At 40.6% G+C, this 26,009-nt stretch overlaps 1 protein-coding gene across 2 annotated transcripts in view; it reads right to left on the bottom strand.

The window, feature by feature from the left end:
* Positions 1 to 4,361: 4,361 nt before the first annotated feature.
* Positions 4,362 to 26,009, bottom strand: part of GARS1 (glycyl-tRNA synthetase 1) — a 46,419-nt gene continuing 24,771 nt past the window's right edge. The window contains exons 9-17 of one of the 2 annotated variants that reach the window (XM_058724695.1): positions 23,735 to 23,897; positions 22,254 to 22,418; positions 18,065 to 18,173; positions 17,090 to 17,234; positions 12,429 to 12,514; positions 10,540 to 10,649; positions 7,134 to 7,227; positions 6,266 to 6,456; positions 4,362 to 4,664 (exon numbers count right to left, since the gene is read on the bottom strand). In XM_058724695.1, the coding sequence (XP_058580678.1) occupies positions 4,539 to 4,664; positions 6,266 to 6,456; positions 7,134 to 7,227; positions 10,540 to 10,649; positions 12,429 to 12,514; positions 17,090 to 17,234; positions 18,065 to 18,173; positions 22,254 to 22,418; positions 23,735 to 23,897 (1,189 nt within the window). In that variant the 3' untranslated portion in view covers positions 4,362 to 4,538. Of the gene's footprint in view, positions 4,665 to 6,265; positions 6,457 to 7,133; positions 7,228 to 10,539; positions 10,650 to 12,428; positions 12,515 to 17,089; positions 17,235 to 18,060; positions 18,174 to 22,253; positions 22,419 to 23,734; positions 23,898 to 26,009 lie in introns of both variants that reach the window. The other variant, XM_058724696.1, reaches the window with a different exon arrangement.

The raw sequence follows: 26,009 nt of genomic DNA on the forward strand, positions 1-26,009 counted from the left end.
GTGCCAGATCAGAGAGAGAAGAAAGGGGAAGGAGAGGAGAGGGGAGAGGAGGCGGGGGGAGGGGGAAGGGAGAGGAAGGGAGGGAAGGACAGATGGGGAAGAAATTCTCTAGCTAGGGCATTAAGCGGTCAGTGGTTGAGGACGGAAAGTGAGGTGCACACACACAGGAAATAGCGGTTCTGTAGCACACAGCGAGCCTACGAATAGTCTTCTCGCACCTTCTCTCATCTTCTTCTCTAGTGTAAGCAACACCTTCCTCCAAGCAAGACCTACAGACAGTTCTCTTAAGGTAAGTCACGATGATAGAATAGACTTAACCTGGCTGGAAGCATCTTTCACCAACTCCCAAGTGTGGCACTAGAAGGAAAGGTCTTGAGTTCTAGGGCAAGGTTATATGCAAGTAAGTATGTTCTGAGAGCAATAAACTATTTAAACGTCGTAATAAGTGACTGAGTACGGCTCCGGTGCAGTTAGGAGAGTGGCCGGGACAGGAAGGAAAGTTCATAGGCTTCTCCAGAAGCCCTGTCCCTCACAGACGTGCAAGCCCATCCAGTGAGCCACAAAACCAACTCCAGGATTCTAAGACCCTGATCGAGCTGGCTCTCAGCTCAAGATCAGCCATTTTGGTTGCATTTACCTCTTGAGCCTCCCCATGTTCCTGCTGCTGTCGGAGAACATGTGGATTTCCTCACTGAGGTTGAATATCCTGAAACATTTCTTTAAAGGCGAGATTTTCTTAGACACTTCAAGACACTCTTTCTCAAGTGATCTTCATCTGTAGTCACGAAAGAAAGTAGCAAAACCCAGGCGGCAGCATGCTGTGACATGATCACGTACATTGAACTTGGTTCAAAATTGGTTCTGCCCTCAATTAGCTGAGTGAGCCTGAAAAGGTTTAGCTTTCTTTTCCTTTTATGTGAAAGGACATTAATACTTAAATTATTATATGGATGAGAAGACCGAACACACAGGGACCCTCTTTGAACACCGCCTGGCACATGGTAGGTACCCTACAAAAGTACCTTTCCCTCTGGAAATCCTGTTACAAGTTCACAGAAGCCTCTGGACAGAATCAGAGCAGGCGGGCAAATGGGACAGAAGGGGGGAGTTCAGCCCCCAACACAAGATGCTCGGGGTTTGTGACAGCACATTTAGAGACACCTCAGTGGAGTGGAAAAAAACAACACCCATGAAATTCATCTTTTCTGGAAACTTTGGTGTTGACTTGACCCCTATTGTCAGAAGAAACCCTTCATTCAGAAGACCTTCCCAGGTTTGGAGGCGGGAGTTCTCAGGCTCTTTATGGCTTGAGCTGAAGCATCCATTACAGCAGTGGCTCTCCTAAGATGATTTCAAAATAATATTGGTATGTAGGCCCCACCCTGGAGAAACTTATTAAGTTGGTTTGAAGCGGACAGAGACATGGGCATTTTTTTTTTAAAGCTCCTGTGATTCTAATGTGCAGCTGGGGTTAACACCTTTCATTGCTGCAACAGATTTAAAAAGATGTCCTTTACCATGGCTAGGAAGATACACCATCCAGCTGGGAGAACAGCATGTCACAAACACAAGAGGGCAGGGCCACAGGCTGCTTCTCTCCAGCAATTCTTGTCGAAGCTCCCAGATTGTATCCCAATTTCCGGAAGAGAACTTAATTCCATCCACATGATTTTAACACAATCACTGCTCAGAAGCAGCCCAATAAACAAGAATTATTGAAGAGGCAATAAGGTGAATTTTGAGGCACAGCAAAATTATTCATCCGTTCACTTACTGAATCAACTAAATTTCTTCGTGGTGTTGGCCCAATGCCAAATTAGAAGCTGCCGTTAAACAGACTATCAGCAAAGATGCCGGTGCAAGTTTCTTTAATGTGAGCAATGCTATCAAAACCTCTCCATCGTAGCCCCAACCAAGAGATACAGAGTAATCGTTTTTCCTGGTGACAGAAGGTTAAGTGCAACTGTATCCAGAGAGAATTTGGATTTACTTCCAGGGCATCCAGTTCTCTCATGAATAGATTCCATCGGCTAAGACAGTTGGTACCATTCCCCTAAGTTTATACTGGTTCAGGGAAACATATTAAAGGGCCCAAATGAATCTATTTCAAGTGATTTATTGAACAAGATAATTTTCCAAGCTGTTGTCACAGAAAGCCATTTGACATCTGACATCTCTAGCACCATCTCACCCAATTAGTAAGATCATTTCTGTATTTTTATGACGTGGCAATGAATTCCTTTTCCGGAACATCCATCTGTATTCCGTATTTTACTATTATGAGCTGTTAAGCCAGTATTAATGCTCTGGGCTCCTGCAGAAGTCGGGCACAGGCCACTTCTCTGGACTTAACTCATTGTATTCAAATGCCCTCAAATCCAATCTGTTTCAAAGAAACTACTGCATTCTTATGTACATTCCGTGAAAAACAGTCCAAATCTGACGCTTCTTCTCCATCACTGTTTTTGGAGAAAGTGATGAGCGAGAGTAACTTCTCTGGGAGACGGTACTATTGATCTAGCCCTTGTCGAACTAGCCCACAGTCTAATACATATAAATATATAAATAATGAAAAGGCCTCACAGCACAGCCACCCGGAAAGAACGGGCTTTAAATACACATTGAGCCGGAACCGAAGAGGGGTATGTCGCGTGCGTGTGCACACACAAAACTCTCATGTGTGAAGAGCCCCTTCTGCTTGCGCTCAGAATCAAGTATATATGGCACAAACAGAACCAGCGAGCTCTGCCACTGGCCCACTGGCCCCACTCAGGTCATCAGTCACTTCAGAGACCGCGTGTGGTCTCTCAAGAGAAATCATGCACTGCCCTGGGGGGGGGGGGGGGGGGGGGGCGGAGCCGGTACAGAGAAAGGGAGGGCTCCCAGAATTAGTATCCAGCAGCTGAACTCATGACAGATGTATTTGCCAATGAAAAGTGAAAAGAGCTTTACTTCTAATCCCTTTATGATCCAAAGTAGGCAGATCCCACTATGGATTATATGTATCTTTACTATTAATGAGCTCGTAACAACGTCTGAGGTGGTGATGACCGACTATGGAGGTACTCACTGTAAAAGAAGTCCGTGAGAAAAAGGAAAGACAACCCCCAGTCCCAACATAAGAATATGCACCAAGTCAAGAGCTATATTATAAGAGTATGAGGTGAAAGAAATCCCTAGAAAATGGATACTCAGTTTATTCAAAATCTAGTTCCTTGATGCTTAATGAAAGCACCAGGCAGGAGAGAAATAAGCTTCAGTAAAAGGCTTTCTTCCCAAGAGGTTTGCTTAAAAATTCAAGACTCATCCAAAGTCTATTCACTGAATACCTACTACGCACAGTACTGTGGTAGGCATCATCAGAGAGGAGAGAAAAATGAGAGAATCTCCGGGGGGGGATGGGGGGTGGTGGAGATCCACTACTTCAGTTGTTCTTCACACCCAAGGCCAAGGCAACATTCTGGAGATCACCCCGCCCCCGCCCTATACTGTCTGAGAGGAGGCTGAGACACTAGACAAAGTCCTAACCCTGGGAAGAGTTGTTCAAATTCACACATCCTTGAATATCTTCCTGACAAATATACGTGTTCTGAGTGTTCTATGCAAAAACATAACATGAGTAAAGTCCCTCAAAAGCTGAGCTCAAACCACCCAGCTGGAATCATCACTGGGATGGTGAAGAATGCCAAGTCAGGCACGAGGGGTGGGGCTCCTTCAGCATCAGGGGTTTGACGAGAAGCCAAGTACAAGCACGCCTTAAAATAGCAGGTTTCTGCCAATGTGTTCCCTCCCGGAGACCTAGCAGAGCGTCATCTTCTGTCCGCAGAGCATCACGGTTGGCACCCTGCACCCCCACAGCAGCAGGTGCCTCCCCCCACCGCCCCTGCCGCCCCACCCCACCTCGGCTTCTCCTCGTCGTTGTTCCAGCTGCTTAGGGAATGCGGTCTCTCTAGCGCAATGCATCGCTTTCTCAGAAAAAGAGAAAGAGTAGGAACAGCAAATCTAGAGAGACAGAAAGTAGACAAGTGGTTGCTTGGGGCTGGGAATGAACTGTGATGCTAAGTGCACATGTAACTTCTTTCTGGAGTGATGGAGATGTTCTAAAACTGGATTGCAGCGATGGCTGCGCAACTCTAAAATACACTAAATAAACGTCACTGAATTGGACACTTAAAACTGGTGCGTTTTATGGTATGTAACTTTTACCCCAATATGGCCGTTAATTGAAAAACATGTATCAACTGTGTTTAACATTAAGCATGAGCACGTCTACCCAACGGTGGGAAAAACAGCTCTACTGAAAGTGGGAAAAACAGCTCTACTCAAAGTGCAGAAACATGAGCAAATGGATTACAAGTTCGTTCAGAATTCCTTCGACTTTAATTGTGGGGTAAGGTCAGGCAGCCACTGAGGATAAAATGCAGTCCCCGGGAGCAAATGCGATGCTGTTTGTCAAGTGGACATGAGAAGAGCTTTTTTTTTTTTTTTTTTTCAATTAGGGCAAGTGGTCAGAAGTCGCCAAAACTGTCAAACTGTCGTCATTCCTCGATGGTTTCTTTTTTACCAGTCTCTTGCCCTTCAAAGACCGGATACCTGGCCTCCACATCGGCCCACGTGATGCTGCCATTGGCCAGATCGCAGACCACACTGGGCAGTTCAGAGACCTGCAGTAACAGGAAGGAGAATTCCAAGAATCAACCGACTTGATTAGACTGTCAGAAAGAAAATTCACCCTCAACTCAGGAGAGCCAAATCAGTGTCTAACTAATGACAAAGTCCCTCTACAAACTGGTCCCCACAGAATGTTTTTCGTCACTCTCACGGAAGCCTCCTTAACTATACTGACTTCTCTGCCGGGCCTGCGTTCATGCTTTTCCTCCCAGCCCGGAATGTCTACCGGCTCCCCCTGGATAACTCAATCCTCCCCCAGAGCCCTTCCTAATTATTCTAAATTTGTGTCACCTGAAGCTATTCCAGGTGTTAAATTTAACCCTAAGAAGAGGAGCTCGTCAAGGAACACGAATGAGCGGAGACTGGCAAACTGGAGAGCCCCAACCAAGGGGGCCAGCTGTTCTTCAGCCATAACTAAACAATGGCTACCACACGGCAGAAGTTCCTAAACTGAACATGCATCAGAATCATCCAGACTGTTGGAACAGTCGTGCCCACCCTCTATCCATCTCCACCCTCCCAGCCCACCCTTCTGTTTCAGTGGGTCTGGGGTGAAGATTTTGCTTATTTAACAAAATCCCAGGTGATGTGAAGGCTGCTGGTCCAGGCACCCCATTCTGAGAATCGCTATCAGATGGGAATGTAGGTCCAGAGTAGCCAGAACTGGTTTTGTAAAAAGACAAACCAGAAATGCAGGACTTACAACTTAGACTATAAACTCCTGTGGAAAAAAGCAGCCTTTTACTTTTGTTTTCCCTAATTAACTCTCTGTAGCAAGCTGAGCACACAATACGTACTCTAAATAAAACCTCTGCTAAAAATTAATAAAGGAGTCAGGCAGTTGTCAAAGTAGCTGTTCTTTCCTTCCCCTTTCATACTTTTCCTATTATCCCTATCATCCCTCCTCATTAAGTAAAATTACTGAACCATTATTGGCTGTTTTGAATAGATTAACAGGAAAAGTTTAGACATACACAGGTATACATTTATAAAGAGATATAAAGATAAAATGTCTAAGCACCCCCCCCCTCCGCCCAAGCCTGCCAATAAAACTATGGAAGCAACCACTTGGGATCATACTTCTCTTGCCCAAATAAACAAACAACTACATAAAAGCAAACTGCTGAAGAATGAGCCCAGAGTGAGCCAAATGGTTATAAAATATTAGATAACCGTTAGCGGTATTTTCATAATTAAACCAAGGGGATTTGTGAATCTGTGCTCTGATATAAGCCTATGATTAAAATTCAAATGAAAGAAAAGAGGGGGGGGGCATAAATACAACAAAATCCAGCTCAAATCAGAAGGCACCAGTACACATTTCTAAGATTAAAATGCCTGGGCGCTTGGGTGGCTGAGTCAGTTAAGTGTCTGACTTCAACTCAAGTCGTGATCTCTCGGTTCATGGGTTTGAGACCCGCATTGGGCTCTGGGCTGATAGCTCAGAGCCTGGAGACTGCTTCAGATTCTGTGTCTCCTTCCCTCTCTGCCCCTCCTCCACTCACACTCTGTGTGTCTTTCTCTCTCAAAAATAAATAAACATTAAAGAAATTAAAAAAAAAAAAAAAAAAAAGCTGAAGAGAAGGCCAGCCACCTCTGCTCTAATCTGCCGCATGGAGTCTCGGTCCCGCAGAGTTGCCGTGTGAGGGGTCTTGTTCACCGTATCGAAGTCGATGGTGATGCCAAAAGCCACACCAATCTCATCAGTCCTGGCATAACGTCTTCCAATAGACCCAGAGGAGTCGTCTACTTTGTGAGAGACGCCGTTCCTGGTCAGGGCTTCCGCTGTCCAAGATACAGTAAATTAAAGATAAAAAATGGAGAAAGTCCCATATCAACTAAATATCGTCATACAAGCTCAGGAAACTTATAAAAGGAACCGAGACAGAGCAATAAGTAACAGTTGCAAAAGAAAGAAAAATCCCCCAAGTTTCCTAGGTGGCTTGCTGGAGCCCAACCCCTCAGTCCTACCTACATCTCACACAGCTGCAGGGCAACAAGTATCCAATCAAAAGCCAAGGCCAGGAGGCCCAGGTCCAGACTCCACCACCTCTACTTGTACGACCCCAAGCAGCTCAGTGAACTCTTCCCATTTCCCAACCCTGAAATAAGTGGACCGCCAGAGGACCAGGAGGAGCCCTTTCAGTACTATGGGTCCAGTGGATGCAGACCCCCTCGGGTTGTTAACACTCACTAGGAGCCCCTGATGGAGGGAGCAGCACTGAGGTCAAGAAGAGAAGCAAGGATATTTCAAATCTGACACTTGGGTCCTACCCTAACTCAAATGCTAGGAGAAAACGTCCTGAACAAGCATACATCTCTTAGAAGTAAGAGCAGAGGCTAAAATCACTTAGATGTGTTCTTTATTCGACATGTATTTTTACTGAAAACAAGATACACTTCCTAAAACTGAGTCTACTTGACAGCATTCTCCTGGAGATTACCCGATTAGATTTGCTTACATAATTCCTTGACAAATGGCATGAACTCCTGGTTTTGGCTCAGTGGCAGGACCGAACATTTGAATGGAGCTACGACAGCAGGGAAACTGAAGAACTACATGGTTTAAAAAGAAGAACATCCAAATACATTAGTTTATAAACATTACGGTCCAAACTTCATTATCAAAATACCAGAAAACATGACATGAAAAGCAGTGTGACAAAAGACAGAAAACAAGATAGAACCAGAAGGATCTGGTTTGCAGCTCTGAATTCGAACCGCCTTAGTGAGCTCTGGTTCTTGGTTTCTTCATCTAAAAAGCACCTGTCTACCATCTGTTCTGTTTACTTCATAGGTCCGTTATAAAAAGCTGAATGACGTGAAGCATCCAGAAAGCTACCATAGGGGCGCCTGGGGGGCTCAGTCGGTTAAGCATGTGACTCTGGATTTTGGCTCAGGTCATGATCTCACGGTTCCTAAGTTCAAGCCCCACATCAGTGCAGAGCCTGCTGGAAGATTCTCTCTCCCTCTCTCTCTGCCCCTCCTCCCCTCATGCGTATGCATGCGCTCTCTCTCTCTCTCTCTCTCTCTCTCTCTCTCTCAAAATTAAAAAATAAAATAAAAAACAGAAAGCTACTATATAAGATGGTTATTTTTTGGTACCACATAAAAGCCTTACTTCTTTCTGTGGAACTTCCCTCTAAATCATCAAATAGTAAATAGTGCCAAAACACAAGATCCAATTCTGTCCTTTAAAAAATTCAGCATAGGGGCGCCTGGGTGGCGCAGTCGGTTGGGCGCCCGACTTCAGCCAGGTCACGATCTCGCAGTCCGTGAGTTCGAGCCCCGCGTCAGGCTCTGGGCTGATGGCTCGGAGCCTGGAGCCTGTTTCCGATTCTGTGTCTCCCTCTCTCTCTGCCCCTCCCCCGTTCATGCTCTGTCTCTCTCTGTCCCAAAAAATAAATAAATGTTGAAAAAAAAAAAAAAAAAAAAATTTAAAAAATTCAGCATAGCCAAAGGATCTATGAGTCTTAGTGACCAGGTAAAACAGACAAGCTTAATTACCTCACAAATGTATATCCAAAAGAAACAGTATAAAACAAAAAGAGATGTTTTGTATACCTATAATAAAAAGTACAATCCTCCTAAACTGCTCCTGAAATAGGCTTCAGAGTTACTCAGAAATAAAGAAAGCAAAGATATTTTGTGGAAGGCAAACTAGTCTACCATTTTGAGTTGGAAATAAGAGCTGACCAGTTTTTCAGGAACATTTGTATAAAAGGTCCACAGCAAAGCAAGAATATGGAACGCAGAATGAATAGGTTCCACAAAAATAAATGACATGGGTTCCAGCTAAGTCCCTCAAAAGCCTATTTAAATGCTAAGCAACTGTGACTATCCCACTGTAAGTAAACCCTAGACTCCATGGCTGCCCAAATCCTAGAACATTCGCATTCCACTTGTCTTCTTTTTTTTTTCCTGAAAGAGAGAGAGGGCAGAAGTGATTGAGGAGCAGAGAGAGAGAGGAGTAGAGAGAGACTCACACGAAGGACAGAGAAAGAGGAAGAGAGAGAGAAGCAGGGCTAGAACTCACAAACTGTGAGATCATGACCTAAGCTGAAGTCAGATGTTTAACCAACTGAGCCACCCAGGTGCCCCTCTTCTCAATCTCTCTCTCTCTTTTTAATGTTTATTGATTTATTTTGAGAGAGAGAGAGAGAGAGAGAGAGAGAGAGCAAAGGAGGGGCAGAGAAAGAGAGGGAAAGAGAGAATCCCAAGCAGGCTCCGAGCTCAGTGTGAAGCATGATGTGGGGCTCGCTCTCACGACCGTGAGATCATGACTTGGGCCAAAATCAAGAGTCGGATGCTTAACCACTGAGCCACCCAGGCACCCCTCCTCGCCTCTATCTTGTGATAATTCTATTTAATGTGAGAGAGAAGCAAGGACCTGCCTTTATAGAAAAATAATTTTTTAAATCTCACTGGCAATGTTTTTATACCAAACTTATAGGAAAATTGATTAAGGGACTATGTGATAATGGTTTAGAAACATTTTTGGATTCCCAGAACCTACTGAAATTTCTCTTCATGAGGGCACTCTCTATGCCATTCATAAAACATGTCACTAATTTATTCTTGCTTAGCCCTTATGAAATTTCTACTAAAATCCTACTTATATCCGTGTTGTTACATTCAAAGGAACAGCTAAAAGACTTTTTTAATCCTTTTATTAGAAAAATAAACAGAAAAGGCTTGCAGCAAACTTGATATCTAAAAAGAACACTTTCCGTATGCTGCCATGCCTCAAGAATAACCGTGCCTTATATTTACATGTCTGGTGTCTAGACTAGGTTCTGTTGAATGAATGAAAAGCTGTTCCTCAAATGTCAGGAAATGAAGACGCAATGAGGGCAGAGAACAAAATAGTAAGTTTATTAGCTGCCTTATTACCAAGAGTATATCAGACTTTTTAAAATACTGGCACCAAGAACTTATCAGTCTATTCTTCAAGGTTAAATGTCCTAAAAAGAACTAGAGAGTTGACGTCTAACGTCACGTACACTCAGCTGCAGAATGGCCATGCAGGTAAGACTGTTTCATTCAGTTAATTTGATATACACGGTCTCTCCACTCTAGCCGGTCTTCTGATTGATTTCCTGGAAATCTGTGCCTATAAATTAAAGGAGTGTAATTTCTGCAGGCAGTAGAGAGGTAAGAAAGGTGAAGGGAGGCAGAATGAAGAGATAAAGTGGAAGGCATGGAGCAGTGATTCAGAAGCATCAGGGTCAAAAGAAAGCTTGTGGGAGTTAATGAAGACTTCTTAGAAACATTTATCCTTAGCAGTGCTTGAATGCTAGGAGGGCTGTACCGCGGACGTTACTGCCCAATTTACTACCTGTCAATCTCCAGCATGAGAATCGCTTGGGGTTCTTATAAAAAAAAAATACAGATCCCTAGGTCTCAGATCTGTGAATCAGTATCTCTGGAGGAGAACCTTTACCCCCCAAATCCCCCAATTTTATGCTGTTTGAGAAAGTTCCCTTTAACACTCCACCAGTGCACAGATACAGTTAAGTGGCTTGGCTAAATTCTCTGAGCTGTCCCCTTCTTCCCAATTTTCTGAAAACATGTACCAGTATCTTCCATTGATGCAACACAGATAGTTCCCCCAAAGTAATATGTTCTGTCTCAGAATAAAGAGCACCAGGCAACTAACACAATGGCATCTAGAATAACCTGCACATCCTAAAGCTCAAGTGAGCTACATAAGAAAGTTTTTTGCTTTGTAAAGAGTTAAGCAAAGAGGAATGTTAACATCACTAAAACATTTAGTAATTAATCAATCATCCAGAGTCTTCTTAATAATGTACCTCAGGAAATTACATTCTCTGACACTGTAAGAGAATAGTGTACTGTACAACTTACCGTTCTCTGTTCATCTCCCTCACGTACATGGAATGTATGTTCAAATACCGTATACATGATCCTGCCCAGCCCAAAGGAGGGTTCGATTACATTCGGAACAACTTCTTCCACTGCAAACGAGATAGAAATCCAGTAACATTCTCTCAAACCCTGCGTAATGCATTGCAGCTCCTCTCTAAACAAGTCTTATTAGCACTAAAAATATCTATTCTGGATGGATTTGACTGCTCCCGTACATCAGAACAAAAGCAGAACATTCCTTAAAACTATTTGCTGGTAGGAAACATGATGCCTTTAAAGAGTGAAAGTGGAGTGAAAAAGTTTTTCACCAAATTTAGTTGTTTATATGGCAATAAAAATGACACAAGTTACCAGAGTATTCCTTCCACAGTATACCACAGTTGGTAAGCTACGATCAACAGCAGCTACTCCATCATCTGCCTTGCCTTGCCTTGCAGAAAACATTAAAACTCTCGAGCTTTTATAAGACTTTGCTAGAACCAAAGATCTACCACCACAGCTGACAAAACTAACAAAGACAATTCCTACACACAACAAGTATCACATGCTTTTGTGTTTTTATCTTGCTATCTTGATGAGAACTCTTTAAGAAAGTCAAGTTACTGCCATTGTACTTCCAAGGCTCTGGGGTCAAGAGGCCTTCAGAGAAGTTTGCGCAGGAATCTGTTCTCAATCAAAGACATTTACCAGAGGCCCCACATGGGTGAGGCTATACCCGTGGTACACATAGGAAATGTATTCATTACTTACTACTCACAAAGAAAACACTGCTAAGCACTGGGTCTAAGGTAACTGAGCTTAACCTTAGAGAATTTGTTTCAAGGGAAAGGAGATAAGTAGAACCAAAAATTCACATATGTGGAGGAAAAGGGAGGCTGTTTCTTTTGTCTGTGATAAAGAGTAAGAGTAACATGGTAGAAATATGACCAAGGTATTTTCTGCCCATCCTCCTGGGTCATCCAAGCAACAGTAAAGTGCAGTTCTGAACCAGCCGCCAGAGTGGTGGCTAAAAAGCCCCAAAGCAAGAAGTATCCCCTGCTTACTCCCATCACTGCTCAGACTGCTTTTACAGCTCACGGAAGCCTGGCTATAGGGCTGGCCAAACACAAATGGAAAAGTAGGCCTACTCTCTCCATTAGCAGTCCCTTCTCAAATACCCACCTACTACTCTCAGTTTCCAGAAACGTCTACTCAGCCACAATTAACCATAAGCATCCTCTGTATATTCTCCAAAAATCCCAATTCATATAATTTGTTCTATAAAAATAATCATCTCCTTGTCTTTTAAAGAAGCAGGAAAGATCATTAATCTAAATGACTTTTAACAGATTAATTTTGCCACAAAAGACAGGAGGGGTGAGTTCTCTCCTTTGCTTAAGAAACAAAAGGACTTTTCCTTAAAATGAAGGAAAAAAAAAAAAAGATGGTTTTCATCAAAGAGATATTCTTCATATGCATCTCAGGCCATAGGAAATATAAAGGTGGCATTACAAACTATTTTTCAATATTGACACAAATTTTTTAAAAAGGCAAAAGATAATGCCTTAAACATATTCATCAGATTTAGGGTTGTGGCGTTAAAGATCTATTTTCCCTCTTCAAATTTTCTGTAAAATGGTTATGTCATAAAACTTAAAGAAAAAAAAAACTTCAAGGATTGTGATGATTTTAAGTTTATTTATTTATTTTGAGAGAGAGAGAATGCTCGTGAAACAGGGGGAAGGGGCAGAGAGAGAATCTGACAGAAGAGCCCAACATGGGACTGGAACTGACGAACCCTGAGATCATGACCTGAGCCAACAAGAGTCGGACGCTTAACTAACTGCGCCACCCAGGCACTCCGTGTTTAATTATTTTAAGAAATTTACCATGTAGTGTTTTCTGGAATCTCTTCACGTTGACCATGTCTTTTGTTAACTGAAATGTTTTCCCCTCAGTTTCAATAGTGAATTCCCTACAAACAAAACACATCTTGCATTAGTGAAATCATGCATCCTTACGCCTTAATTTAAAGGAGTTTTACCAACTGCTATACTGTTTTCATTTTAAGTGTAATACAGCTTGGTCAACTCTCCAGGCAAAATAGGTAAAGCCAAATTTAAAATATTTCATAAGGAATACCAAACTATTATATTAACAATGGCACCAAATAATATTGTAGGAAGCACCCAAAAATATGACTTGTCTTATAAAATTCCACAAGTGACCCAATGACTAATTCCTTTTGTTTTGAGATGAAAATAAAGCCCAAACCAATTTTTTTTTAAATTCAGTTTTAGAATAATTACAATGAATTTGTCAGAAACAGGCCTGCTGGCAAAAAGACCACTGTTCTCATTATTGTTCCAACTAACGTAAAAGTGACAAGGTTGTCATCTAACAGGAAGTAATTTTAAAATCTTCACACTATTCCAAAATAAACTTTGACACTTCTGTTGGTGAAGATCAGCTTCAAGAAGTTTAATGATTCTGTCTGATATCCCTCCAAAAATCACTGACTTGCATTGTGTTCAGGTCCTGAGATCTGCCCGTTCCATTTCAGGTTATAACAATTTACCTTTACAAAGCACTTCATTGCAGTACCTATATTTCAGCTTAGGAGGTATTTCTCACATTATAACTGGTCTGGATTCATCTTGGCTCACAAGCAGCTCAGTGCCAGGAAAAGAGAGCCCTCGTGTGGTTGTCTTTGGAGCTGTATACTTGGCACATGTTGCACTGTGTGTTTTTGCTAGTCTGTAGCACTGATAATCTCATGCATTTTTTGAGTGGTTTTCACTGATTTCCTTCATTTTTACCATTTTGTCTGAAGTTTGTTAAGTGCATTAAAATTCCATTACATAAACATTATCATATATTCTCTCTGTGAGTACAGTCTAAGTGTAGAGTAGGTAACAGTTATAAAAAAGCTGAAATTAGCAAAAAGATACCCATTACGTAAGAATAATTAATAAAGGAAGTGGTCATGTTTGTGACAATGGTATCTAACTAGTGCTCTAACTTGTCCATTTTAATGGGATTTGATGTTGTTTTAGCATAAGCAATGTTAATTCTGGGAGACCAGAATGTTTTAAAATTTTCCTACTGAAATGGACGATCATATCTTCAACTTGTTGTAAGCATTCATCTTACGACAGTTTTTTTTTAAGTTTATTTATTTTGAAAGAGAGAGAGAGCACAAGCAAGGAAGGTACAAAGAGAGAGAGGAAGAGACAGAATCCCAAGCAGGCTCTGTGCTGTCAGCGTGGAGCCGGATGTGGGGCTCGAACTCATGAATTGTACGATCATGACCTGAGCCAAAATCCAGTCAGACGCTTAACCAACCAAGTCACCCAGGTGCCCTGTATGATAGTTCTTTTGACTAAATGTATGTACACATGCAACCACCATCAATCACGCCAAGGCTCCATTTCAATCCCCTCCACTAACAATCAGCAAGTGACGTGCTTTCTATCACTATAAACTAGTTTCACCTTTCCCAGGGCTTTGCATATTTGTGTCAGATTTCTTTCACTTAGCCTATTGTCTAGGGTCAAGTATGAAATATATCAGGGTTTGCAGGCCATATGCAGTCTCTCGTACTCTTTGTTTTTTTAAGTAACTCCTTGAAAATGCAAAACTCATTCTTAGTTGGAGGGCTGTACAAAAAAAATATAAAAGATTTTTCAAGTGCACTTAAAAAACTGTACTCTCGGGTGCCTGGGTGGCTTGGTCGGTTAAGCGTCTGACTTAAGGTCATGATCTCATGGTTCATGAGTTCAAGCCCTGCATCGGGCTGTCTGCTGTCAGCACAGAGCCTGCTTCAGATCCTCGGTCCCTTTCACTCTCTGCACCCCTCAAAAAAATTTTTAAAAACCTGTATTCTTTGGTTATTAAGTAGTCTATAAATGGCAATTAAGTTGATTAAGTGTTTATACCTTTAAACTCCTATTGCTTTTGTTTTGTTTTAAACTCCTATTTTTGTTTTGTCTGCTTACTCTACCAAATATTGAGAAAAGGGAATAGAAATCTTTGACTATAATTGTGGATATGTCTATTTTTCCTTCTAGTTCTGTCAGGTTTGTTTTACATATTTTGAGGTTGTTTTTAGTTGTATACAGTTAGAATATGCCTTCTTGATGAACTGATCCCTTTAACGTTATGAAATGTAACTCTTTCTGTACTAACTTCCCTTGTTCTGAATTGACTTTGATGTTAATGCAGCTACTTCTAACTTAATGATTAATGTTTGTATGGGAAATATTTTTTATTCTTTTACTTTTAAGCCTATTTGTGTATTATAATCACAGCAAATTTCCTGTAAATAGCACTTAATTGGGTCTTGATTTCTTTAGCTAGTCTGACAATTGATGGCTATTAATTCAAGTGTTTAGATAACTACATTTAATATAATTACTGATACTGTTGAATTTGCTACCATCTCATGAGTTACTTTCTATTTGTCCCATCTTTTCTTTGTTTTTCTCCTCTTGTCTTCTGGAGTATTTTTTATTATTCTGTTTTATCTCCCTTATTGGTTTATTAGTTACATTCCTTTGGTTTTTGTATTTTTCCAGGTAATTGCTCTAGAGTTCACCATATGTATTTTTTCAAACTTATCATAGTCTACTCTCAAATAGTATTATGCCACTTCACATATAATACATGCACCTTACAACAGTATATTCCCAATTCTTTGCTCTCATCCTTTGAGTTACTGACGGCACACATTTTACTTCTATATGTTGTAAATTTCACAATATGTTGTTATTGTTTTTGCTTTAAACAGCACATTATCTTTTAAAGAAATTAAATAAAATGTCCTTTATCTTACCCATATTATGAATTGTTGTTTCTAGAGCTCTTTATTTCTTTGGTAGCTAATTTCCACACTTCTGCCTGAAGAGCTTCCTCTAACACTTCACCTAGTATAGGTCTGCTGGCAATGTATTCTCTCAGCTTTTGTTTGTAAGAAAGTATTTTGCTTGGCAGAGGATTTTTGGTTAAGCACCTTAAAAGATTTTATTCTATTGTGCTGTGGTTTGCATTCTTATCTTTGCTCCTTTTAATGTAATGAGCCTTTGTTCCCCTGGCTACTTTAAGGACATTTCTCTTCATGACTGGTTTTCAGCAATTTGATTCTAATGTACCTTCATGTGGTTTTGTGTTTATTTTGCTTGAGTTTGAACTTTTTAAATCTGGGTTTTCTGTTTGTAACAAATTTGGAAATTTCTGAGCAACTGTATGTATCTTCAGCTATTTTCTCTGTATACTGTCTCTGGGACTCCCAATTACAGATATGTTAGACAGCCTCATATTAATCCAAAGGACATTTTTTCCCCAGTCTTTCTTTTTTTCTATAGCTTCTTTTTGGATAGTTTCTATTGCTATGTCTTTGAGTTCAATGATCTTCCTTCTGCGATGTTTAATCTACTGTTAATCCCATTTGGTGAATTTTCATTTGCAAAACTGCCTCTAGATGTCCACGGTCTCTTTTTATATATATATTTCCATTTCTCACCTCAGATGTTCATGTTTTCCCTTACATCTGTGAGCATATGAAGCATATTTATTACTGTTTTAACATCCTTATGTATTTATTCATCATGTTTGTCACTTCTAGGTGTTTCTTTTGACTGACCTCCTCAATATGGGCTGTTTTCATGCTTTTTCATGTGTTTACAAATTTTTTTATTGTTTGTCAAACATGGTACATTTTATATCGTTTAGTGCTGGATTTTGTCATATTCCTTTATAGATTTGTCTCTACTGTTTTTATATTCATGCTTAAAACAATTACAGAGACCACTCCAAAGCTCAAAAAGAGAGCAATGACTGAGAGGCATATGTCATTTCTAATTATTCCTCAGTCACTTCCTTGGACAAGTCTCCTCCTCTAAGAAAGCTATTGGGGGAAAAAAGATCTTTATAGTTCATTTCAAATCTATTTCCAGGCTATAATGTCAAAATCTCAGGAATGACAGTTCTATAAATATAGCCAAGAGATAATACTTACCTGCAAAAAATTTCTAAAGAAACTGATCTCACCCTTTCAGAACCTGCAGAGAGAACATCTCTAACTGAAGCAGATAAAAGTACACATCTTAGGGACGCCTGGGGTAGCTCAGTCAGTTCTTGATTTTGGCTCAGGTCACGATACCAGTCATGGGACTGGGCCCCACACTGGGCTCCACACTCAGCATGGAGCCTGATTAAGATTCTCTCTCTCTCTTGGGGCGCCTGGGTGGCGCAGTCGGTTAAGCGTCCGACTTCAGCCAGGTCACGATCTCGCGGTCCGTGAGTTCGAGCCCCGCGTCAGGCTCTGGGCTGATGGCTCGGAGCCTGGAGCCTGTTCCCGATTCTGTGTCTCCCTCTCTCTCTGCCCCTCCCCCGTTCATGCTCTGTCTCTCTCTGTCCCAAAAATAAATTAAAAACGTTGAAAAAAAAAAAAAAGGTTCTCTCTCTCTCCCTCTGCCCACACATACACTCTCTCTCTCTCTCTCTCTCTCTCCCCAATTAAAAAAAAAAGAGTACACATCTTAAATCTTACCCTTTCTCATTCAGTAGTTTTTCCATCTCTGTAATGTAGCACTCCTCACAAATGGTAAGGTATTCCAGCACCAGCTTTGCATCCTTCTTATATGCCTTCCCAATTGCTCCCTTATTGGGTTCAAACTGAACAACATTGACTGTTTTGTATGAAGTAGTCAAGGAATCCAAAAACACAGAACTGCCATACTATGGGAATGATCTTGAGAACAATCCATCGTCGACATAAAACAACGACCAGTTCTCTATTAGCATCCTAGACACTGTTTATACTGATGTCAAATGCAAAATGAAAGAACTACCCTCAAAATCATTCAGACAAATCCTCCCTCAAAACAGGTAAATGCTGTCAACAGAGATTTTTACAAAGTTATAGTGACATGAAAGGGATATTATCTAATCAGCAACACACCCTGATACACAGCATAATAACCTCTGCTAACCATTTAACAGACTTCTGAAATGTCTCAAACACAACAGGATCTATTTCCTGTCACTGGCCTAGCCCTGAGGTAAGCTCATAAACTCACTGCCTGGTAAAGAATGGAAAGTTCTACTTTACGGATTTACAGATCAAGTGAACTAAATTATTATTTCACCTACCATTAAATGGCACTCATCTTTTAATAGAAGTAGTACTCACCAGGTGCCCTTTATTTAAAGAGCATGTAGGTGGGTGCAGGTGTGGGGAAATGCATTTTGGAAACAGCTGACAAAAACTGGCCAATACTGTGAAAGATGTTCAGAGCATTTTTATGAATATGCTTCTTTGAAAGACCAAACATCGGATGGGTGTGTCGGATTAGAAAAATGAGAACAGGAAAGAAGCAATGACAAGGGTAGAATAGGTTTAAATAAGTGTTGCCACAACATCCAAAACATCTCAGTTTATCCATAGAGTGTACAGAAATGGACTTAGCCATTTTCAGGGTGTTTACACTTGAGTCCAGAGTTGTTAAAGTGACCAGAAAGGATATAGGCTCTTTCAGAGGTTTCTCAGCTACAAGTGGGACTTTGGTGGCTCGAGCATGACAAGAAAGGTCATAACAGGAACGATCAGCACATCCGACAATCTCAATCCAGCCCTAAGAAGACATAACAGATAAAAACACTTATTACTTACGCTGAGCTCATTCACAGATGCATGCATATTATAACTCTTTCACATACCCAAAGATAATTCAATTATAGCATCTTCATTCAACTTTTATAAATATTTGGAATGGGAATAGTTTTATATATCAGGCAGCTAACAACCCCATAAAATATAATTCACACATATACGCAAAACTGTCTTGTTTTTTGGACAGATTTATTTTGCCATATTGTGAATGTGGGGTAAACTAATATATTCTAGGATTTATTTATGGAAATAAAATGTGAACTTAGACAAAACCAGTAGATGTGTTTCAAATTTGTGACCGTGATTCCAAATGAATCTGGCAAAAACCACTAGTCTCTGAGGATGAAGTGTCTACTTGCTGTCACAGCTTGGCATCATGTGGCTGTGCTAAACACACACCTCGGCTGGCCATGAGCATGGGCATTAATGTTCAATTCAGTTTCCTACCCAACAAAAGAAATCTCGGTAAAGAGCAGGTAACATTTAAGTCATAGACTAAAACTTCACAGCATTACCACCACAGAGATGTCAGGGTCATTTCCTGTTAATATCTATGATACTTTTCAAAAGCACAATCTACATTGTTTTCAAAGACCTTTAATAACCTGTTATTTGAGTAAGACCTAAAGAAGTAGAAGGCTTGTTTTAGTAGATATCTAGTTAGTCCTTCTCGTATGTAGTTTTTGGCCTTTGATCCGAAGAGAATGGAAAAATGCAACCATCGCAACCATAAGCTTTCCAAGCACATGTTACCACGCGGGGTGTGTGGACTAAAGAGGGCAAATATAAACCTCGTAAGCTCAGAAGCCCCGATACATAACCACAACAACAAAACAGGAATTAAAGAGAAGAACGAAGCCTAAAAGCACATAACTTGATCATCTGACATTCACGGAAGATGTCAACATATTTACACAGTAAAAGGTAACATTACAAAAACATGCCTGAGGATGGCAAGCAACAATTCCGGGCTAGTGCTTACCTCTGAGGAAGGAGAAGAAAAGGGTGAAGCATTAGAGGTCTCAGCAACTTTTTTTTTTCAATTGAAAAAAATAAAATATCAAGTACACAATAATAAAGCGTTCAAGTCTCTTCTTGAATGCATAGACCATCTAGTTTCTACTGAGCGGACTGTTGTACTGACAGAGGCTTCCCATGGGCAGGGAAGCTCTTTACCTGTTTCATTTCCCTGATTTAAGTGAGGGAGAAACAACTCTCCTTTGTTCTAGGCTGCAGCGGATCAACTTGAATAGGGTTTTGGCATTTCCTTTCCTTTCTACAACATGCTCAGCAAATTGCACCAGGTCACTACAGTTTGGTAAACTGTTAACAACTATGACATTTCATAAAGCAGCTAATTTAATAAACTCACTACTGTGAGGACTTAAAACAATAAAAAAAATCTTTAAAGGAGCTCTCCCCTACCCTGAGAAGTGCCTGGTACTTTTAGGCTTCTGGTTTTGTTTAGCTTTCCAATGACCTTCCGTAAAATGTTGCAGCCTCATCTCAATGCTGAGCCCACATGCCCTTTTTTAAAATATTTTCTTTATTTGTAAAAAAACATGGAGGTACAGTGGACAGGCAGCGCTGTGTTAGTTTCAGGTGTGCAACGTATTGATTCAGTATTCATACATACTGCAAACTGAGTGCCACAGGAAGTCGAGTTAACATCCGGCACCAGACATGGTTACAGAACTTGTAGGATTTACTCTCTCAGCAACTTTCAAATATATGAAACAGCGTTATTAACCACAGTCACCATGCTGTTCGTCACCTCTCCCGGACTGGACCCCACATTTTCTCATTCCCGATACTTGACGGTTTGGCCACGGCTCGCAGGGGCCCTCGGAAAAGGAGGAGCATGAAATAGCAGGCTTCATTAAAGCAATGTGGCACAATGGTTAAGAGCACGGGCCTGAGTGAGACCGCCCTGGTTCGTGTCCCAGCTCTACCACTCCCTACCTGTGAGGCTCAAGCATATTACTTCTCAGGGCTTCAGCCTCCTCAGAAATAGAACCTATGAGGAGGATCACATAAAATAATACATATGAAGCACTTAGAATGGTACACGGCCCTTGCCAAATATACATGTCAAATGAAGCAACAAATGGAATAAATAAAATGTAATCCAGGCCACATCCAGAATTTAAATTGAGACTGCAAGACAAGAATCTGTATCTGCTTTAGTGAAATTCGAGTCAGGGCAAATTAAGAAAGGGAACTTAAAGAGAAAAGAAATAATCTTCTCTCACACAAAACACGAAATATTTTGTTGGTTTGATCTGTAAATAAGAAATTCCAGAAAATCTAAAACATGTAAAGAAGTGAGCATTCACCTATAATCCAAAAATAATGACTACTATCATTTTGGCATATGTCTGTCATGCAAACCTACGAGGAAAAGAATGTAATAAGAAAATCTTAACAGATTACAGAAATTCTTTCCTAAATTCACAAAAGAAAAAGAATATTTTAAAACATCGGTGACAGCCACTACAGGTATTTGTGTACCATTATACATATATACACGCGTGTATGTTTGCAATGCATGTAAAGTCATCTAACACAGTGGCTGGAAAAACCTATGGGGCTAAGAATGGCTTTTACATTTTTTTAAGGTTATTAAAAAAAGAATAAGGGGCGCCTGGGTGGCTCAGTCGGGTGGCTCAGCCAAAGTGTCCAACTTTGGCTCAAATGATGATCTCACGGCTCAGAAGTTTGAGCCCCGCATCGGGCTTTGTGCTGACAGCTCAGATCCTGAAGCCTGCTTCTGATTCTGTGTCTCTCTCCCTCATCTGCCCCTCCCCTGCTCGTGCTCTGTCTCTCTTTCTCAAAAATAAATAAACATTAAAAAAAAAAAAAAGAATAAAAGAAACAACAGCAAAGAAGATATGCAACAGAAATCCACAAAGCCTAAAATATTTTCACATTTACCATAGAAAATGCTTGCTGATCCCTGATCTAGAAGAGACGTGAACCACTTTTGGGGAGATATATACAACTGGAAGTTTCGCTTTCTACATAATATTCTTCAGAATTACTTTTTGTTTTTCGTTTTACAAAAATGAGTTATCTTTAAATGACTCATTTTTATTTTTAATTCTCAAAAATGAACCTATTAAAAGAAAGTCATTTTGAAAAGTAAAGAGTGAAGGGCATATGGGAACCAATGACTGTCAAAAGTCACTGAGACGCCTCTCCAGCACCAAATAAGGGAAATGCCAGAAGGCTCTCCACCTCCTTGTTCTGGATGCCACCTTGTTCTCACTGCCACCAGAGCAGAAAGCATCACCTATATCCAAATGGCTTTTTTTTTTTAAACGTTTATTTTTAGTAATGTCTACGTCCAATGTGGGACTCCAACTTATGACCCAGAGGTCAAGAGTCACATGCTCTTTTGACAGAGACAGCCAGGCGCCCCTCCTATGCCCAAATGTTTGTCACTTCTAAGCTCCAGTACGAATGTTCATGTTTGGGAGGTGGGGATGGGGTGGTACAGTGAAGCAGTAACCTGGAGGTCTTCTCTGAATAACCGTTAAATACACAGAATTTGAAGAAAGGTAGTTCCTAAACAAGAGATCATAATCTCCTTGTCTATTGCCAAAACCTACCAAATAGCTCTCTAAACAAAGAGCACCATGTTTTTCTTTACTCGGCCCTACCACCATTCCCAACACTTTCTGGGGTCCTTGTCAGGAAGGAGGCCACCCCATCTTAGGCGCACCCAGGGATACTACCAAAAATACTGGCCACCCCAAGAATATACACACCAACACTGCCCCATTAGACTTTCACTCTCTCTCCATCTCTCCCTGTGTCTCTCTCTTACTCTCTGTCTCCATTAAAGCCGTCTAAGTCTACAAAGCCCTCTTGGGACATGAGGGGGCATGAGGCAATTGCCTTTTCCATTTTGCTTCAGAAAAAAAAACCTTTTCTCCTTGTTCCACTCTGACATAAAGCACATAAAAGGCAACTTTGATATTCATGCTCCTAAGTTAACAGCGTGACGGTCACATGCTAACAACCCTTCCATTCTCCTTACATAGGACGTTTTAGATTCGGCATCCCAACAGTCACAGGCATAGTGGGCCATCTCATTCTCCATGTGCTGTCGGAAGCGGAGTTTATCTGGAGATACTCCAACCTTCGTGAGGTAGAGGTAGATGCGGCCAATGAAGTAGCCTAATACTGAGTTGTTAATCACACCCTAAAAAAATTAATGAATAAACAAGTAAATAAATAAGCAAGCAAACATGCAAGCAAGCACAGAGGAAGGAAAAAAACATGCACATTCTTTCAAAGGCCAACATACCGTTTTCAATCTATTCATAATCTACTGAAAAACATTCGAAACACAAAGTAAGCTAATTTATCCAGCTTTCAGAACAATCTCAAATACCCAGAATGTGACTGTGGCTACTTTTAATGGGGTTAACGTCAAGTTAACAAGCTGATAATAATGGAGTGATTCAAAATCTTTCTGCCATACTCACTGGGTCAGCAAAAAATTCAGCCCAATACCTCACACCCTCTATAACTACAGTATTAAAAATGACATTCATAATAATGACCCTATGGATTGGAAGATATATTTCTTCTGAATTAACAGAAGTAATAAGACACGTTGAGGGGATTTTAACGTATCCTTATGCACTGAAGTTTGTACACCCCACATTGTATGTGTCATCTTACTATTACAGTACCAGAAGGATCTTAGAAATCATCTAGCCCCCATCTCCAACCTGCTGCTGGGCTCTTCTCTACAAAATAGCTGCCAAGTTATCACCCAGCCTCCAGTGGAGTATTTTCAGGGGCAGGAAGTTCATTGTTTCCTGAAGCAATTCACTCCACTATCAGGCCACAGCTACTATAAGAAAGTTTTCACTCACTCATTTCTCCAGACAAATGATTGGAGAAATTTTATTCTATGCAAGACTTTATCCCAATACAGAAGAGATTAAAATCCCGAGGGCTTGCTTTCTATGAGTCACAATGTCTCCCCCAAAGTAGCACATATTGAAAAAAGTTGGATTGATAATGCAGAGTTCAAACCAAGATCTTTTTTCCAAGTGCTCTGCTAAATATGTTTTTCATGTTAGACCCAATGGCCCACAAATCGGGATGTTCACGTAATTTCCTCCCATTATAACAACAGTATAGAATAAGTACTATATAAAAACAAACACTATATAAAAAATAAAATGACTGGGTTGCCCAGGTGGCTCGGTCAGTTAAGCACCTGACTTCAGCTCAGGTCATGATCTCACAGTTCTTGAGTTTAAGCCCTGCATCAGGTTCTCTTCTGTCAGCACAAGCCCGCTTCAGATCCTCTGTCCCTGCCTCTCTCTGCCCTTCCCCCGCTCATGCTCTCTGTCTCTCTCAAAAATAAATAAACATTAAAAAATAATAAAATAATACAATGACTGCTAAAATAAATATTTCATCATTCAGTACACAGCATTTGTTAAGTCCTGGAGTCCCTGAAGAGGAATAACCTAAAGGAAGTTACTGACAGAATCTTACCTGTTCAACAGCATCTCCTAGGCGCATTTTCCTAGCAGACTGTCCGCTGACCTGGGCTTTTGCTGAATACAAATAAAGGTGGAGGTCTGCGACATTCTGGAACTTGGGATGGTCCTTCTCACTGGGATCTACAAAGTGCTCAATTTCTGCCATTGTGAATTCTCTGGAAGCAAAAACATAAAAGTGGCATGCTTAAGTATAAAAAATAAATGAGGCCCTTATTTTCAACTTTATTCTACAATGATATAACCCCTTACACGACAGGAATCTTTTATCACTAAACAAGAAAATTGTTTCCTAAGGGAATGGCATGAAAAAAAAAAAGTCTGATTAAGTTTGTGTAGGTAGTTGTTATTTTTAGACACATTAATGAAAACTTCACTACTTGCTTAAATAGTATTTTAAAGAAATAAATACAGTCAAATTTATCTCAAATATTAACTCCTTCTATCTAATGACAAAGATTCTTTGCTTGGCCAAACTTTATTCAGTCTCCTGAAACTCCTCCTAGGCCCATCTGTACACTTCCTTGTAAAATCCAATTTTAGCAAGCACCCTGCTAAGTCAATTTAGCCAGAACCCCTCCCCCGCTTGCTACGTGTGATCACTTCTGGTATCTTTTAGGGTTTGTCATCCTCCACCATCCCCCACATGGTATCTGATCACCCTGGCCTGCCTTCGGCAAGATCCTGTTAGGCTGGTTTAGTCAGAATCCCCCTTTCCCCTCATATTCCCTTTTAGTAATTTTCTAACTACTGACCCCCACCATGCTCCTTGGCTATAAATCCCCTCTTACCCATGATATATTCAAAATTGAGCCCTGTTCTATACTGAGATCCTTTTCCCCTACCATAATAATCTTGAATAAAATCTGTTTCCACCACTTTCATTACTGTCCATCTGTTTTTCCTTTGATACTAACCACCACAACAAAAGATTCTTACTTTCAATGGAAAATAATTTTTAAAGGACAGATTGATACAGTTTTTAATATTAGGAAAACTTAAGCCAAAGTCAGATGCAAAAAAGAAATGAGATATTTAATAGTGACTTCCAAATAAAATGGTTTTCCTTAAAGCACTAGCAAGTCTTTATAAATATACACTAAATGAGTTCCAATGGGAAATTAAAAATGAAGTGAAACTGTTCTTTAGCTTTTATAGCAGTTTGGTTTCTTCCTTTTTCTTGCTCTGAACAAGTAAATGACAGATAATGGCACCATACGGCTGGCTTCTTTAGAGTAACAGCTTCTTGAATAAAGTGTTATTCAAGGTTGAGGACATAAGGTATAAATTGAACAGGCTAACACTAAGCTAACTGCATAATGCTGAAATAAATATGCATATAGTAATGGTTTCCCAAAGAGATTTCTCTGAATGGCAATTAAGTAACTATTGAGGGAAAAGTGGTTTAAGCCATGAGTGAAAATCAAATCTCTCTTCTTTAAACAAACTCTCCCCCCCACACACACATTTACTACTGCACTTTCATTATTATTTCAGATGTTTCAAAGTAAAGAAAAATTGCTTAAATGGGTTTTAAAAATACATGAAATGCATTGCAAAAGAGCTCTGATTTTTAAATTTTATTTTTTAATGGTATTTACTTGGCCCCACAGCACCTATATCTTGTCTTCTGACCACTATCAAACATCTGTGTGCATTGAAACATGACAGAGAAGCACACTATCTGTCCTTACATAGCTTAGAGCTAGGCTGTTAGGAACAGAACATCTAAAATGCAGGGCATATCAAAATAAGGGCCCGGCCCAGAATCCCAAAATAATCTGCTGCCAAAGCCTTTCCATCTGTCAGCTCACAGACAGGAGGTGGAAATCAAAACTAAACACGGATTTTACCAGCAGTCTCCTGTCTTTGAGTTCAGAGACTGTACCTGGAACTGCGGAGAACAAAAACACATATAGGTCTAGAAGACAGAACCAGCCAATCAAAGTAAAAATAAATTTTTAGGGGCTCCTGGGTGGCTCAGTTGGTTAAGCGTCTTCTGACTCTTGATTTCGGCTCAGGTCATAATCTCACAGTTCCGAGCTATCAGCGTGGAGCTTGCCTGGGATTCTCTGTCTCCCTCTCTCTCTCTCCCCTCTCTCACCCATGCTCGCTCTTGCTCTCTCTCTCTCAAAATAAATAAATAAACTTAAAAAAAAAAAAATCCAACTCAATTTCAGCTCAGGTCATGATCCCAGGGTGGTGGGACTGAGCCCCACATCAGGCTCGGCACAGAGCGTGGAGCCTGCTTGGGATTGGGATTCCCTCTC

The sequence above is a fragment of the Neofelis nebulosa genome, chromosome 4, assembly GCF_028018385.1.
Source record: "Neofelis nebulosa isolate mNeoNeb1 chromosome 4, mNeoNeb1.pri, whole genome shotgun sequence".
Lineage (NCBI taxonomy): Eukaryota > Metazoa > Chordata > Mammalia > Carnivora > Felidae > Neofelis > Neofelis nebulosa.